Source organism: Nanorana parkeri, unplaced genomic scaffold (genome assembly GCF_000935625.1).
Source record: "Nanorana parkeri isolate BGI_ZX_2015 unplaced genomic scaffold, ASM93562v1 scaffold43, whole genome shotgun sequence".
In the NCBI taxonomy this organism is placed as follows: domain Eukaryota; kingdom Metazoa; phylum Chordata; class Amphibia; order Anura; family Dicroglossidae; genus Nanorana; species Nanorana parkeri.
The window spans coordinates 2,142,184-2,160,390 of NW_017306311.1; the positions used below are offsets into that span (position 1 = coordinate 2,142,184).

Consider the following 18,207-nt stretch of genomic DNA (forward strand, 5'->3'; position numbering starts at 1 on the left):
ACTGCTAACATCACCCCCCATCTGAACTCCAACAAACAGCTAAACACACAGACAACATACATATCTGCCAACTGCTTTACCTGGCATGTATCTGTATTTCTGTCCATCCAGTCCTGGGATTCACCCAGCATAGCCCTGTCTAGCTGTACTGCACATTTTCACTTACAGGTCTTCTTAGTACTAATTCACATGAAGGAGCATGCGTGGCTTGTATTTCAAACAATACAATTATCGATGTATGAATGTCATCATCTAGCCCTCCCCCCCACAGCCAGCCACAACCCAGCTCAGGGCCCCGTTCCTCATCAGGAATTCGGATCTCGGCTCCATGAAAAGTTTGGTCACCGGACCTCCTCCTGTCATAGACCATGTAGTGGCATTACTAAGAGGGCAGAGTATGTTTTCCTGACACATGGACACATGGAAGGCGGCCAATACAGACAACATGGATATCCCAACACACATCTCCAGCGATGGGAAAACATATGTTGTGATTTGTATGTAACATGCGGGATTTTACCTCTGGATCCTTGTTCCACTGCACCACGTACTCCCAGCAGCAGTGAGCATGTAACACGTCTAGATCAAGGCTACATGGGAAATGCTGGTAGATCAAAGTCAGCAATTCCAACACTGAAATGAAAAGGAAACCGCAAATCGCGTGTCATAGACCAACGCCTGCGTAAAGGATGACGTGTAATGTGTGTAAGGATGACGTGTAATGTGTGTAAGGATGACGTGTAACGTGTGTAACGATGACGTGTAACGTGTGTAACGATGACGTGTAACGTGTGTAACGATGACGTGTAACGTGTGTAACGATGACGTGTAACGTGTGTAACGATGACGTGTAACGTGTGTAACGATGACGTGTAACGTGTGTAACGATGACGTGTAACGTGTGTAACGATGACGTGTAACGTGTGTAACGATGACGTGTAACGTGTGTAACGATGACGTGTAACGTGTGTAACGATGACGTGTAACGTGTGTAACGATGACGTGTAACGTGTGTAACGATGACGTGTAACGTGTGTAACGATGACGTGTAACGTGTGTAACGATGACGTGTAACGTGTGTAACGATGACGTGTAACGTGTGTAACGATGACGTGTAACGTGTGTAACGATGACGTGTAACGTGTGTAACGATGACGTGTAACGTGTGTAACGATGACGTGTAACGTGTGTAACGATGACGTGTAACGTGTGTAACGATGACGTGTAACGTGTGTAACGATGACGTGTAACGTGTGTAACGATGACGTGTAACGTGTGTAACGATGACGTGTAACGTGTGTAACGATGACGTGTAACGTGTGTAACGATGACGTGTAACGTGTGTAACGATGACGTGTAACGTGTGTAACGATGACGTGTAACGTGTGTAACGATGACGTGTAACGTGTGTAACGATGACGTGTAACGTGTGTAACGATGACGTGTAACGTGTGTAACGATGACGTGTAACGTGTGTAACGATGACGTGTAACGTGTGTAACGATGACGTGTAACGTGTGTAACGATGACGTGTAACGTGTGTAACGATGACGTGTAACGTGTGTAACGATGACGTGTAACGTGTGTAACGATGACGTGTAACGTGTGTAACGATGACGTGTAACGTGTGTAACGATGACGTGTAACGTGTGTAACGATGACGTGTAACGTGTGTAACGATGACGTGTAACGTGTGTAACGATGACGTGTAACGTGTGTAACGATGACGTGTAACGTGTGTAACGATGACGTGTAACGTGTGTAACGATGACGTGTAACGTGTGTAACGATGACGTGTAACGTGTGTAACGATGACGTGTAACGTGTGTAACGATGACGTGTAACGTGTGTAACGATGACGTGTAACGTGTGTAACGATGACGTGTAACGTGTGTAAGGATAACGTGTAATGTGTGTAAGGAAAGCACTTTTATTGATACGTCACATGCGTCAAGAAGCCAACGTTTCAGGACGAGGCAGGTCACGATGTCGCTCTGATGAAGGGACCCTGCGCGGCCCCGAAACGTTGGCTTCTTGACGCATGTGACGTAACAATAAAAGTGCTTTCCTTACGCACATTACAGGTGAGTGCTGGTGACCACTATCTTTACGTGGATTGTTACACGGCGGCATCCGTGTCGTCATTTCGAGCACCAACAGATATTTGGTTTGGTTCAAGTGCTGTATGATGTGCAGGTGATTCTCTAACGCTATATAGACTAATGTCTGCCCACCCTGTAGATACATCACCTTGTGGATGATAATATAAAACGGGACGGCAAACTCTGGCCTCCAGCTGTGGTGAAACTACAAGTCCCATGAGGCATTGCAAGATTCTGACAGCCACAGGCATGACTCCCAGAGGCAGATGCATAATGGGATTTGTAGTTTCACCACAGCCTGAGTATGTCTTCCCCACCATAGACAAATCGTGAACCTTTTGGTGTAAAACCCGATACAGCTCTAGGGGGCACCTCGGTCTTTACCTTTTCTGCCCATTCCACACATACCCCCAATCATCCCAACACCCTTCCCTACACATCTTACCCCTCTCCACTTATAGTTACCCTCAGACTTGAGGCCGCGTGTTTGGTTTATCGTTGCTTCCCCTTTAACATCATACAATGCCAGTCCAAAAATGTACAGCTAGGATACTCAATGTTTCATTGGAACTAGAGGTGCACCCAAATAGAAATGTAAAAACCGAAATAGAAAAAATTGTCAGGCCGAAACCGAAACCGACAATGTTTTTATTTACATTTTTTTTTATATTTAATTTTTATTTATTTTTTATCAACTTTGAAATTTTTGTATTAAATATTTTTTATTTTTTACTTTACTTTTAGGTGCTTTGGGGAAATATTAGGGATCTAACCAGACCCCTGACATTTCCCTTTTACAATAGAAAAAGAGATTGAGAACACAGAGTCCTCAATCTCTTTTTCTGTGTCCCCTGTTATCAATGAACAGGAATCCTCTATACTGAGTGCTCCTGTCCATTGATAACATGAGGACATAGTATGGTTACTATAACTACAATGATGAATGAACAGGAGGGGATGTAGATCACTCCCATTCATTCATAATTGAGGATATAGAAACCATACCATGTCCACAATTATCTACAAACACTCAGCGATCACTCAGTACCTCGCTCTCCTCTCTGACACGCTGTCACAGGAGGCTGAGTAAGCGGTGCGAGAGGAAAGCTCAGCCTCCAGTGAATGAGTGGTCTCCGCCCCCACACCACTCTGCCGCACTGTGATAGGCGGCCGAGCGGTGTGGGAGGAGAGACGCCGGCCGCTCACAGCGCTCTTGTCCCGCAGAGCTCGGCCGGCTGACACTTTCTCTCCTCCCCGCTGGGACGCAGCACCCAGCGGGGAGGAAAGAAATGACGGATGCGCCGATGTATCGGCGGGAAAATGGCACTTTCGGCATTATGCCAAAAGTGCCATTTTCGGCCGATATGTTTCGGCGGCCGATATATCGGTGCATCCCTAATTGTAACCCATTTTTCTTCTCGGTATGGACTTGAAGTTTGACACCCCCTCTATATTCCCTGGTTTGTATTCACACCATTGTACTGCTTTCTGTGATGTACCTCCCACCTCTGTATCACTCAATGCCTAAAATCAATCCAATGTATTAAAAAGAAAATAAATTCTGCCGCAATAAAACATTTGTGATGTGATGTGATGAAAAAATCTTTTTCTAGGATTCATTAATAATGATAAGTAAACACAGCAGGAATGAGAGCGGCTCTGTCTATGGTGACCCCTGAGGAGTAATACACAGACTGGGAGAGTGGACATGGGATGGGCTGAGAATATTTTCTATCAGGCCTCACAAGCTGCAGGTTGTGTATTGTACAGCTTTGTGTGGAAGATCTGAACAATGTTTGGTCACCTTGCCCGTCACTGTCACTCTCTCCGGCTGTCTCCAGTTTGACCAGCGCCGAGCTCATTTCTCCCAACTCTTGTGCGCGGTGCGAGTCCCTCTTCTCTCGGGCCGCCTTCAGCAGATCGGGACTGATGTCATGTTTAAAGACCCACTTAGCCACAGTGTCCGCAACACCACCTGCAACCGACAACAGCAAGGAGATTACTGGTGTGCATCCGGAATTCAGGGATAGAGTACGGGAAACGGGGCTGCTTATGTTTATTAGGACGGCTTCAGAGTATTTTAGAAGTATGATGATGATTGAAACCGCCCACTTGAAATCTTAAAGGGCCACTTTAGTCTCGCTCTGACACTTTGGGGCTTATTTATAACCAATTTGCAGAGCCATTCGCCCTACAAATCTTTCCAAGAGTTCATTTTGTGAGAATAGACGGAAAAATGAACTTTCTTAGATATGTTTTCTTTCCAGGTCCAATGTATGTAATGTAATATTGCATCATGGCCAAGAATTGATTCCCTATGTTCCTCAGCTCCATCTAGTGGTCCTAATGCAGTATTACATTATATACATTCGACATGAAAAGGAAATATATCTAAGAACAATTGTTGTTGCGTCTGTTTGCACAGAACGAACACTCAGAAACATTTGTAGAACAAAGGGATCTGCAAATTGGTTATAAATAGACCCCATTTGTGTCCCTTACCTGCAACAAGTATGCAAAAAAAGATCTCCGGGTAAGTGATTTAAATCTAACTCAACCCAGTTGGTTAGTGTACTATTCAGACAATTAGCATCTTCAGAAGGGGACTGGCAATGGCCGCCCCAATATATCTCATGCTTTAAAGGACTGGCCCCACTCACCTTTCCCCCCTTCCAGCAGCTTCTTGATGGAGGGTCTTCCGAGCGGCTCCACCTGCAGGGAGGACATTCCAGCCACCTTCCTCACCCCCTTACACTGCAGCAGTGTCTGCAGGATGAGACAGTCTTCCAGCTGCTTCAGTAGAAGTTTCCAGTATTCTGTATCCAGAGACAGAGCTTCCCAAGAGTCCGTCATGGACTCCACATCATCCTCCTCCAAAGATTTAGGAAACTAACAGAAGATATAACATCAGTGGTCAGTACAGAGCAGCAATACCTCTACCCACCACTAGAGAGGGCTAATATACAAAGCTGTGATGGGGTCCCCCCCCTACGCCCTACACTGTCCTGTGTGAGCCTATCATTGACTGGCAGCCAGCAGACTTAGAAGCTGGAGACAAGATCAGGAACAGATTGTAAATGTTTTTGATCATGTGATCATGACACATATGGTGTCAGAAAACATACCTCTGCAAAGCTGCAGTCAAAAATACAAAATGTACCAAATGTACCCACCTTTTACCAATCCCTGTGAGATTCTAAACACTTTAAGCACTTTTAATGCACAAAACACCCCTGAAGAAGGCATTTTATTACCGAAACATGTAGAGGGGAATTTATCAAAACTGGACCAGACAAAATCTGGAGCAGCTGTGCATGGCAACCAATCAGCATCCACCTTTCATTTTCAAAGCTTAACTGAACAGACTAAAAAGAGAAGCTGATTGGTTGCCATAGGCAGCTGCTCCAGATTTCGTCTTCTCCAGTTTTGATAAATCCCATTTCAGATTACAGGAAGCTGGGCCCCAAAAGTAACACTAAGCCATGCTGCACACTTACCTTCTTCTCGGCCATTGCACTGGTAATGCCAACGGCGACTGAATGCCCAACATGAGCCGATAGAAGAGCGGCACCATTGCTGGAGGACTGAACACATGCAGTACGCATCTGCTGCCACCAGGGGGAGACAGACTGCAAGTCCCATGCCTCATCTATGGCCACTGGAGGGGGGAAAAAAAGAACCTGTCATGACAGTCATATGGGACTTGTCACTGCCTACTTCTCTATAAAGTTTTCATTCCCTGGTGCGGTCATCCTTGCTTTACTGCTTAAAGGAGAACTATGGGGTCAGTGTTTTTCCCCATAGTTCTCCTTAGGGTAACGGGAGGACACAAACTAGCGTCCTCCCGTTACCCTAAGCTCAGTATACCGCGAGCTACAGCTCGCGGTATACTGAGACGCCGCACCTGGAGCGGATCCCGAAGTAGATGACGGGATCCGCCCAGCTGCGTGAGTGACAGCTGGCTCTGCCTATCTAGAGGCAGAGCCAGCTGTACCCGCCCCCTCCCCCGTCCGTTCCGCCAGTCAACGCTGGCAGATCGGAGCGGGGAGAGGGGAATCCAGCCCCTCCCCCTGTCACGGCAGAGAGCCGTGACAGGATCGAGAAGTGAGCGAACCCGGTATGTGTTCGCTCAACTCCCGATCTACTGAGCCGACCTGTGACAGTCTCATTGTCACAGGTCGGCTAGAACTATGAGGTGAGTGGAAATCACTCATCTCATAGTTCTCCTTTAATTCGTCACAGTTTCGCAGACTGGGATTTCTGAATGTAAATGTTGCATACTTGTTCCAGGTCATTGACTCACTGGTAACTCATTAACTCTGCATGTGCATGCAGCAGATTCTATTTGACTCCTAGTACTGCCCCTACCTGTTCCAGTGCCACTGTGCAGGGGGTGATATGAAGCCAATTTAAAGAGGTATACTAGAGGTATGTAAACAGAGGGAGCTTTATTATATCTTTCTGAAGTTCGGCATTAAAGAGCAAAGCGATAGACTGCTACATTGAGCCAAATGAGAATCTGAGACTTTCAATAGTTACATCAATGTTCTGTGCAGCCTATTGCCTTATATTAGTGTAAAGCAGGGGTAGGCAAACTGCGTCTCACTGGCTGGGGGGAAAACTACAAATCCCATAATGCAATTGCCTCTTGGCAGTCATGCCTGTAGTTCACAGTCTTGCAATGCCTCATGGATTTTGTAGTTCCACAACAGCTGGAGTTTGCCTACCCTGGGGGCTAAACAAGGCGACATCCAGGCAGTTTGTAAAGTACGGCTGAACAGGAAGTCAGATGTGTGTTATGTGTATATGCCCCCTCACCAACACAACCACTACAGTCTACCTTCCTCTCTTCTGATAATCTCCTGAAAAATGTTCATATTTATCTATGTATTTTATTTAAAACCTGTTTTGAAAAGGATGAGCCCGCAGTCCTGTAAGAAACATTCTATTCCACACTGAAACACATATCTGCTTTAGCTTCAAGCTACAGATGAGCAGTGACAGCGGTACAGATGACGCAGCCAAGGATGGAGGCGTAGTACAGAGCCGGGCACCCACCTTTCATGTTACTCAGCAGAGACAGCATGCTGTGCAGGCAGCACAGGGATATCGCGTTCTCCGTCATCTCTCTCTCCTTTGACAGCCAGACTTTGAGGAGCAGGGACTGAAAGAAGACAAACAAGACAAACCACGTCACAGCATCATCCATGTTCACAGAGACAACTATCCTGAACTCCGGGGGGGGTCCAGTGATCAACGTCCATCTATACTGAAACATCAGCTGTGGGAGTGTGTGGTGCAGTCACGGGATTTCACAGGTTTATGCGTTAGTAAAAGGCGGAAACTGACAAAACGCGTCAACACAACAGGCAGTGAGAGGAGCAAAGCGCCCGCAGTTCCCATAGTTTCTCGAGTGACTAAATAACTGAAGCATAGAAAATAGAATATGGCCTTTCATGGCCTGCATTGGATTTGGATTTCTACAACGGCGTTTGGTCATTTAAGAAACCACGGCCGGCAGAAAGCTACACTTGAAAATCAATGAAAAGCAAAAGTATTGCAAAGTGTATGGATGACTGCAGGACAATGACACCCAAAATGCAGCTAGAAGAAGTACCGATAGTGAGTTTTCTGCCACTTATAGAACACAGCCTGTGGCATAAGAGTTTCATTGGTGCACTCTTAGGGCTAGTTCACACCAAGCGCGGAGCAGGTGCAGACCGGAGCAAAACTGCGTCCAATGTATTCCAATGGTATTTTTAGCTCCAGTTCACATTGCAGCGTTCAGGTCCAGAGCAGGTAAAACAACTGCAGGATCTGCAAATGCATCAAAAACGCATGCAAATGCCTGGAACGCACTGAAAGCCCATGTTAAACTAAAAAAAACGCGTCAAAAACGCATCTAAAAGACTAGCGTGCGTGTGCAGAAACCTGACCGGATCTGCTCTGCATTTGGTGTGAACATAAATGAAAATGTATTCACTTAAAGTCTGGAAAAAATCAAACAAAAACATGTATTTAGTACATCTCTGAAATACGTGCACATCTGCCATGCTTTGTGTCTTAAAGGAGAACTATTAAGAGGGTCAAACATACTCTTCCCAGTACTTAGAGGCGTTGTGGGGCACTGCAGCTGTCACACGTCGGCTCTATAGCTCCAGAACTCAGCGATCACAAACTGATAATCACGCAGGTCACCATCTTCTCACTCAGTCACCACTCCTCGCAGGGATTCCCCCCTCCCCTCTCTCTGTTCCTCCAGCACTCATTAGAGCAGGGGTGGCAAACTCAGGCCCTCCAGCTGTGGTGAAACTACAAATCCCATGATGCATCTGCCTCTGCGAGTCGTGCCCGTGGCTGTGAGAATCTTGCAAAGCCTCAAGGGACTTGTAGTTCCACAACAGCTGGAGGGCCGGAGTTTGCCACCCCTGCATTAGAGGGACAGATGGTGGTGGAGGAGGCGGGCACAGCTGGCTCTGGCACTAGAGAGGCAGATCTAGCTGTCAATCAGGTAGCGGGGTGGATCCCAACAATATTGCCAAGATCCTTCCCGGCTACAGCACAGCTCTGCGCTGTCAGTATATAGCAGGCAGTAGCCTGATATCTGCTGAGTTTGGGTCACAGGAGTGCATTAGTAAATATACTCCTGTTACCCAAAATAAAACTAAAGAAAGAAAAAAAAAAAAGGCTTGGCATTAGTTCTCGTTTATAAAAGAGACATACCAAGTACAAAAAATACCTGTAGATATGCCAGAAATCCAGTGATCTCTTAACTTCCTGTAGTGAGATGACAACTCTGCCTCTGCTGCACTGAAATCTCAAGCAGTGTTGTCAGCACTACTGGAGTTCTCCCCTATTAAACTACAGAACACCTTATATTATGGAGAGGGTAGGTGTTCTGTAGCCCATTAGAAGAGGCTTGATAACACTGCTTGGTATTTCAGTACAGCAGAGGCAGAGTTGTCAGCATAACACAGGAAATTGGGACCTCCCTAGAATTTTTGCAGATACAAGGGTAATTTTCTGTTACTGGAGCATATTAAATGGATAAAACATGGGTAAGTTTGTCTGTATCACCCAGATATACACTGTGATGAAAAAAAACACACTTAATGCAATTTGGGGATCTTCAGCTTCATCATCACAACTGAATATTGTATATGACTGTTAGGAGCTCCATCACAGCAAGCTTGTGCTTTATGGCAATTTGTTTCTGTTTAACTTTTCTGACTACAAATGGCACATTGTCGTCTTTACTAATGGTCTGCTTTCTGTGAATGCATTGTGGTCAGTCTTTACTAGAGTGCATTGATACTAGTATCGGTATGGGTGCCGATGCCGAGTATTTTTGGGCGAATACCCGTATTCGCCCAATGCTCCGATGCCTAGCCCGATACTTCTGTTATCAGGAAGCCGGGCAGTGAGTCAATACACACTGCCCAGCTTCCTGATTGGCCGGGAAGCGGCTCCATGCTCCCTCATCACTTGTGTAATGACTCGCTGCCGGCTTCTTGATTGATCGGGAAGCTGGCCAATCAGGAAGCCGGGCGCCGTGTAATGACAGGAAGCCAGCTTCATGCTCCTTCGTCACCTCATGACGAGGGAGCATGAAGTCGGCTTCCCAGCCAATCAGGAAGCCGGGCACCGCGTCATTACACGGCGCCCAGCTTTCCGATTGGCCAGAAAGCCGGCTCCATTCTTTCTCGTCACCTAGTGACGAGAAGCATGGGGACGGCTTCTCTGCTAATCGGGAAGCCAGGTGGTGAGTCATTACACACCGCCTGGCTTCCTTAATGGGACTTCCAGTATTGGCGAGTACCAAAAAATAATAATATCGGTACTCGTACGCGATACCCAAATACCGGTATTGGTGGATCCCTATTCTTTACCACAAAGAATGTGATTGTATAAGGTGGTGGAGCACTTGCTACCTCTACTTCGTCTACCTGAGTTTCATAAAAAACTGGATTAGTCCTCCCAAGCAAACAGCTCATACCAATACAGACTATACATAGGGTCCTACCAGGAGGAGCTGAGGGCTGAGTCCTGCACTCTCCAGAGTCTGGCATATTTCCTGAGTAGAACATTCCCCATGTAGACACTTCCAGAAGAAGAAGCTTCCTGAACAAAGCAGAATGGAAAAATGAAAGGCTTTTGAGTTAAAGGTTTGTTAGAAGAGTTCCTGGACAAGCAGATGACATCATGACTCTGACATTGCCATAACAAAGGAACAAATCAAAACTGCTTACCTAAAGCAATATATTCCTCCTGGCTGACCTTCTTGACAGTAATAGAGTCGTGTTCACACTCCAGGTACTCCAGGAAAGTCTTGACCGGAAGCATGCCATCCTCATCCTCTGCAAAGCGGACACCAACTCTAGTTTGTTCTTGTCTGTAGTTCCTGATTATACTCTGAAGCCTTATTAATTCACTTTCCTCCAGCCTTAATAACTGGGCCAACTCCTGAAAATCAAAGTAAGTGAACTCTTATCAGAATATATTTTTACAATACAGGCCGGATGGCTATATATCTAAAGCTGGCCGTACACCTATAGATTGTCTGCAGATGTTCTATGGTCAGATGGAAAAAGTGCAACAGATTCCTCCATCTATGCTATGTGTGGATGGAGGAATCTCCCACTGGGCCAAGCTTCAGCATCTTGCTAGTCGGCCCCGCTGGCTCTCAAAATACCTGAACAATCTGATTGGATGCCGGCATTGTTCAGGAATTTTGAGAGTCAGCGGGGCCAACTAGCAAGATACCGAAACTTGGCCCCTGTGGGAGATTCCTCCATTCACAGAGTGTAGCGTAGATGGAGGAATCTGTTGCAGTTTTCCCATCTGACCATAGAAAATCTGCAGATAACCTATAGGTGTACGGCCAGCTTTAGACTGAAGAAAAATTGTATGGCCTTATCTCAGCATTTATTCAGCAGTGTTCTGAACAGTACAGGTTTGGATATAGATCACCACTAGAGGGAGACTCTACAATTATGTAAGTGGGATATAAATATTCATCAGACCATGGACAGTAAGCATGTAAAGAAGTGAAGGCCTCACTGGAAATTAGAGGAAAATGCAACTACAATAACCTAAAGCCTTACTCCAAGCAGATATAAAAGACACAGATGAATGCAGCTCTCTACTGAATATTACATCTAAAAATGTATTTGCAAGCAGTGTAAGTTTCTGAATATGACTCAGTATCAGGCTTTTGCAGTCTACTGTAGAACAGAACTCAGACTGGAAGAATGAGAAGCAGAACAAGGAGCCAATCAGTGATGTCAGTGAAAGGAGCATGTTGATTGGAAGAGAGAGCAAGGTGATAGAGAGATAAGCTCATCCATCTGCTGCTTCTCCTTTCACTGTCCAGTCACAGGCTGGGGGAGAGGCAAGACCTGTAAGTATTACTTAAATGAGAACCATGGGGTAAGTGTTTTTCCCCATAGTTCCCTTCCGGGTCACGGGAGGACATATACTAATGTCCTCCCGTGACCCAAAGCTCAGTATATCGCGGGCTACTGCCTGCGATATACTGAAAGCGCCGCAGCCGGGACGGATCCTGACAATACTGTCTGGATCCACCCAGCTGCGTGAGTGACAGCTGGGCCTGCATATCTAGAGGCAGACCCAGCTGTGCCCGCCCCCTCCCCTGTCTGTTTATCCACTCAGTGCTGGAGGATCGGAGAGGGGAGGGGGGAATCCCTGCGGGGAGGGGTGACTGACAGTCACTGCTCACTGCAGGGAGACGATCGGGAAGTGAGCAGATCGGCTACATGTTTCTGCTCACTTCCCGATCAATAGAGCCAACCGTGTGACAGCTTCTTTGTCATAGATCGGCTCCAACTATGAGGATGAGTAGAAATCACTCACCTCATAGTTCTCCTTTAACTGCATGCAAAGACAAATCAGGACTCTGGCACTACCAGGCAGGGCTTCGCTGTGTGATGGTGCTGTGTAAATGCTGACTAGACAAAAATAAGAATTCTTTGGCAGGTAAAACGTCTCCCATAAATGTATTTCATCCGAGTATCCAGCAATTTGCCTGCAGCTCAACTGAATACACAATACTGTTTCCCTTTAACTCTTGGGATAATGTGAAATATAAACAGTTTCATCATTGGTCCCTTGCTAGGGTCAGTAGAAGGACTCACTTACCTTAGTAGAAGGAGTGGAGGCAGTTTCCGTGGTGGCGGAAGTGATTTTCTGGACCGATTCATAGAGGTGGAGAAGCTTTAATTTGTACTGACAGAAGACCAGAAGACTCTCATCCACACACTCCAGCTCTTCACAGAGGGAAACACAAAGGGAGTGAATATGAAAATATATAATAAACATAAAACAAAATGCTGGCCTGTTTTTGCAAAACTTAAAAAAAGTAGACTTGGTGCCCTCAGAAAACTGTATTGTTTTTAGGCTCTTTTAGTATTCGCTGAGTGTTATGAAACAAAAATACTGGCAGGTGTAAAGTGCAGGCCCCATATCTGCAGTAGGAATTCAATGCCACCGTTCTGACCAAACGCCGGGTGATTCTGATCTGGTAAAGCTCCCTTGTAGTATCAGAGCTTGCCCGTTCACTGCCACCTAGTACATTTCTAATGGCCAGCCTCTACGGCACTAGGTAATACGTGGAAGCAGGAGACAGCCAAGCTTTGACACTATAAAGATGTGGCGCAGCTTTGTCTGAACAGAAAGGCCTGGCATTTGGGCAGTGCATGGGCAATGAAAACTAAATGCCTGCACCTTATACCTGTCAGCAGTTAGGTTCACTGGGATCACGGCACCATGCTGTGGCAAATGTTAAGCTAGCATTACAAGACATGAATTTTGGCCAATCTGCGGGCTGATGAGAGAAAATCTATACATGTATGGCTAGCTTTACTGTAAGGAACTGGCAGCTCCCATTTACCACTGTGGGGATGAACCTGCCCCCCACTATCTTAATGCTCTATGTCTTACGCATGGGCACACTCATCCCTGGTGTGTGCCACATGCTTGCGCAAACAAAAAATGGCAGTGCAGGCGTACTCCAGGACGGACATGATATCCCTCAGAGCTCATTTCAAATTCGGTTCTTGTAGATTTAGCCTAGCGCTTTGTTGGCTCTCATCATTCAGGAAAACCCAAAGGCCATGACCCGGAAGTGGTATAGAAATTCGAAAGTGGTGATAAATGGGCACTTCTTAGTCCCCGATCCTCAGGGGTGCACAAGCTTACTTCCGGTGTTGATATAACGGACCAGAACATTTACCCCAAGACTCAGATTTAAATACCTGTGCTATCTCCTATATGTCTGAAAGGCATGGTAAGCAGAGAGGAACATAGCAATGCCTGGTACACTAATCCTAAGGCCAAATCAAAAACACCCAAAACATTCTGCTGTAGAGGAAATGGGACCTTCTAATAAATGATTGAGATGAAAGCTGTGCTATGAGCCATTACCTTGATTCTGTAGAGAATCCATAAGCGCCTTTGTAATACAGGTGAGTGAGGAGAGGGGAATGCGGTCACTGGCGAGGATTTTTTCTAAAGCCTGAACATACAGCACAGAAAAGAGAAACGTTATTTCTTGAAACATCAGTCGTCTGACACATCTTATGGATCTGCATAACATACTGTATTTGCCAAACCCCTGTAGTAAAAAGAAAGGGGCTATGCTGCAGCTCACACTTTTCTGGCTGGGACATTTGCCACTCGCACCTCTGCAATAAACATCAACTGTCTTCAGGATAACAAGGGGGTCCAGGGAGCGACAAGCAACAGGAAGCAAATCCACATGTAGGAGGCACAAAAACAAGCGGTGATAGCTGGAATAGTAGCCCTAAAACAGTTGTAATTAAAATTATTAGGGATGCACCGATACCAAGTACCGTACTCAAGTACAAGTACAGATACTTTTGAGCTCCAAGACTAGACTAGAGAAAAATGAAAAAGTTAGGAGGAAGCTGTCATATGTAAGGAGCACACGGAGCTACTGGGATTTGTACATCTCTGTTTTAATGTACGATTTTCTTTTTAGAAATAAAGTAATGCACATATACCATTTTTGTAAGTACGAGTACTGATACTTGCCCAAGTAATCACAGATACAAGTACTGATACTTGCCCAAGTCCTCACAGACACAAGTACTGATACATTTTTGTTTATTGTCATGTGACAGTTTTTCTAAAACAATACAGACTAATGATTTCAGGACAGTGGGGGAGCGCCAGAGCCAGGTCCCAGCTGCAACCGCTACAACCCTGGTAGTTCTCATGAAAACGCCAAGTATCGGCACTGGTACTCGAAAAGTATCTGTGCATCCCTAAAAATGATTGAACCGTTATTGCAAAGCAGGTTTATTGGCAAAATTTACGGACTTTCAGCTGTTTCCAGTGAACAAATCAAACAAAAGCAATTGAAATAGGTCAACACAACAAATGTTTCAAGTTGTGTCCACAAATTCAACTGAAAATTCAACTTTTAATGACTTCTGCAGTCTCAGAATTATTCATCCCCTTTATGACAAGCATCTTTAGTACTTTGCGGTTATGACTTGCTGCAAACAAGATGCCTAGTCAGACACCAGCTTCTGGCAGCGTTCCTCAGGAATCTTAGCTTATTCCTCATGAGGAATGGCCTCAAATGTCTTGGGTTTGCATGCTGCAACCACCTTCTTCAAATCCCACCAGAGATTTTCTATGGGGTTCATGTCAGGTGACTGTGATGGCCACTGTAGAATCTTCCGGGACTTCTTCTGCAACAAAGCCTTGGTGGAATTTGAGGTATGCTTGGGATCATTGTATTGTTGGAAGGTCCAATGAGGCTCCAGCTTCCTCACAGACGGCATAACGTTTTCTCCTAGGATTTCCCGATACTGCAAAAGACCTGCCGCAAGACTTGGTGGCAACAGGCGCTGAGGTTTCAGTTTGCACAGTAAGGCGCGTACTGTATGTTTACTTGTATAAAACTGTTATTAAGTGCACACTGCCACTGTGATCTATATCATAGTTAAATGTTAGCCAAAGTATGAAAGTACGTCTGTTACCATACCTGTTTCTTCGTTGCAGGATATTTAATGTCTAAGAGAATTTCCTTTGCTTCCACTTCCAGTCGCTCTACAATTCAATATAAAAGAACAACACTGGTACAAGTATAGATTACACTGCTCCCAAGCTCTTAATCAGGTCACCCTCATGGAATATTGGGTGCTGAATGCAAGCAAGGACATGTCCTATGCCTCACAGACTGTACAGATCCAAATGGAAAGCCCATCTGCATACTGCCTTTCCCTTTTGGATCTGTACAGTCTGTGGAGCATAGGACAAGCGCTTGCTTGCACTGAAAACTTTATTTATTTTAACAACAGTAACAGAAAACCCCTGCCTGGGACCTCCTCCATTGATGCATTTCAGCCAAAAGGCAAGGCTTAATCCTCCAGCCTCATGGGTGAAATGCATCAGTGAAGAGGTCCAAGGTGGGGATCCTCTGTTCATATTGTCCGGATGATTAAACTTACCACTGTCCAAATTTGTCTTGGGGTGCAGATGGTCTTTTCTCCCCAAAGAAACAACAGCAAAATAAATGTACTAAAATTGTCACTTACGTTGGCCATATACCAATAATTTTTTCTTGTTTGTCCCGTGGGAAAGATGCTCAGTTTCCCCATCCATGCTAAACATCATGAATGGGGGAATTGCCTTTGCCCGGCTATAATATTCTGGCAGCAGCACACCAGAATAGTGACTTCAGCAATTGCTAAGCTGAGATTTTTGCAGAGCGGCTCCTTCGACAAACTTTGATTGGAAAATCGACTTCTGTCGAATGAAGGGATGGCGACGAGGCCCCACACCGCTCAAATGTCAGCTGAGCAGTGTGCTACAGGAATTCTTTCTTGTTACCTGAAGCAACCAACCATAAGCCCTTGTTTCTTTTCCAGACCTGTACTAAAGAAATTGGAAGCTGATTGGTTGCTATGGGCAAGAGGTTTTTTTTCTTTAAGCAAATTCTTTTACATCAACCCTTGTGTAACGTGTAATGCACAAAACATAACATTATGAAGGATAACATTCAAAATATTAACAACCACTTACAAAGCCATTAACAACTCAGCCCCCATCTATAACTCAAACCTTGTCTCTAAGTATCACCCTAACCGTCCCCTACCCTCCTCCCAAGACTTCTTGCTCTCTAGCTCCCTTGTCAACTCCTCCCATGCTCGCCTCCAGGACTTCACTAGAGTCTCCCCCATTCTGTGGAACTTGTTACCATAACCAGTCCGTCTATCTCCTGCTCTGACTACCTTTAGGCGATCCCTTAAGACTCATCTTTTCAGGGAAGCTTATCCCACCTCAACCTAACCACTGAAATATCACTTTCTCAAACAATTCCTCCCCACACAGCTACCTCCTCATGTATCACCGGCCCCTCCCTTTTAGATTGTAAGCCCTCAGGGGCAGGGCCGTCCTTACCCTCTTGTCTTGAATTGTATTGTGATTGTAATGTCTGCCCTATATTGTAAAGCGCTGCGCAAACTGTTGGCGCTCTATAAATCCTGTATAATAATAATAATTTTACAAAGTAGAATAGTATATAACAGCGTAAAATATTTTATTACCGCGATTTGGAGATTTGGCTTTCAGTAATGTGCTGAGTTTCTTTACTAGATGCAAGTCTTTGGCTCGTTCAGATTTTTTATCACTGGAAAAGGGAACAATAAAAAAAAAGTCAAACATAACTTAAAAAGACAGCACAAAAAATGTATACTGACAATTCCACATACAGGGGCATGGGTCAAATAGGGGTTGATTGTTAAATAATTTGCAGGGCACAACAAGTGATTGTTCGCCATGTGTGTATATATGCACAAATGTTCTTAAGATTTTTTTCCTTTACAAATGTAATTAAAATGAAATGTTCCGATTGTAATATCACATTATAGCCACTAGATAGAGCTGAGGTTCAGGCAGATGTACCTAAATGGGAAGATACAAATAAAAAAAAAAAAAAGATGGGAAGAGGTCACCGATCATGTGACCTGTCAAAATAACATGACTGGCTTTCCACCAATTAGAGTTCTGTACTCTGTAAGGTACCGCAGGCACCACACTGCAGTCTGCATTTTAAAAATAGGCAGGCCGCAATATGCAGTAGTACTGCAGGGAATATTGCAGAGCGGTTGTCCACTTTCCATTATACTGGTGACCCATAGCACTGTTTTATTTTAAGCAGGGCGGGTGTGGCTCAGCTCTCTTACCTGAGTGCCAGGTGGAATGGGATGTTCACTGTCAATACATTTCCGGATACCGGATCAATCAGACAAATCTGATACGTCTGCGGCTGCCAACCCTGACTGGTGACGTTATTTAAACCCATAATCTTATATCCGGGATATAGCAATCTGAAACAAAATGACAGTCAGTGAGAAGAAAGATAAGGGGCGCTGGTTCTGTCCCCAAAGCCCTAAAGCAGTGTTTAATGTACCGCACCGCAGCACCAAGCTAAAGCACCTTAAAAGCAATAAGTTGGTGGGCCCACAGGCCAGCGGCTCTCCAAAAAGAGTTGCTGCTAAAGCAGGCATTTACCCTGATCATTTCAGCTACTGCAGGTCTGGGCCGTGTGAACTCCAAAACTGGATTTCTAAAACCAAAACCTTTTTTAAGTACATTTTTTTCCCCCTATTCCCAATCCTGCTGTAGGGACTTAACTTAAATGATGTCTCTTAATCCGTTCTTCTTCTTTCCTGTCCTTTTCAGCTGCCCCTCCAGCGCTGGTGTGGGTCTCCGATCCGGCACCGACTCGTCTGATGTCCCACGGTGCACTCTGCTCCATAGACTTATCTTGTGTCTCTCCTCGTCTCCCGGCCGAACATCTGAACTGCGCATGCTCCCGCTCCAAGATCCTTTGCGGCCACTCGAAACTCTTCAGATGTTCGGACGGGAGTGCGCGGCGAAGACATAGGTTTTTGGTCTTTGTATATATCTTCTGCTTACCAGCCGTAGATATATGCAAAAACACGCGAGGGTTTAATAACCCTTTAAGTGTTGTATATAAATAGGAGGTCGGGTTTATCAGTATCTGTGCCTCCGCTGGAGAGATTCATCTCCTCTACTTGTCCTGGCGGCC

The 18,207-nt window shown here is 45.3% G+C and overlaps 1 protein-coding gene across 3 annotated transcripts in view; it reads right to left on the minus strand.

Annotated features, from left to right (window-relative positions):
- RAB3GAP2 (RAB3 GTPase activating non-catalytic protein subunit 2) overlaps positions 1-18,207 on the minus strand; it is a 64,583-nt gene that overhangs the window by 7,159 nt on the left and 39,217 nt on the right. Inside the window, exons 14-25 of one of the 3 annotated variants that reach the window (XM_018572147.1) lie at positions 17,339-17,482; positions 16,700-16,782; positions 15,136-15,200; positions 13,545-13,635; positions 12,261-12,388; positions 10,352-10,565; positions 10,126-10,223; positions 7,161-7,266; positions 5,600-5,760; positions 4,763-4,973; positions 3,907-4,077; positions 521-633 (exon numbers count right to left, since the gene is read on the minus strand). In XM_018572147.1, the coding sequence (XP_018427649.1) occupies positions 521-633; positions 3,907-4,077; positions 4,763-4,973; positions 5,600-5,760; positions 7,161-7,266; positions 10,126-10,223; positions 10,352-10,565; positions 12,261-12,388; positions 13,545-13,635; positions 15,136-15,200; positions 16,700-16,782; positions 17,339-17,482 (1,585 nt within the window). Of the gene's footprint in view, positions 1-520; positions 634-3,906; positions 4,078-4,762; positions 4,992-5,599; positions 5,761-7,160; positions 7,267-10,125; positions 10,224-10,351; positions 10,587-12,260; positions 12,389-13,544; positions 13,636-15,135; positions 15,201-16,699; positions 16,783-17,338; positions 17,483-18,207 lie in introns of all 3 variants that reach the window. The other 2 variants (XM_018572140.1, XM_018572154.1) reach the window with 2 other exon arrangements.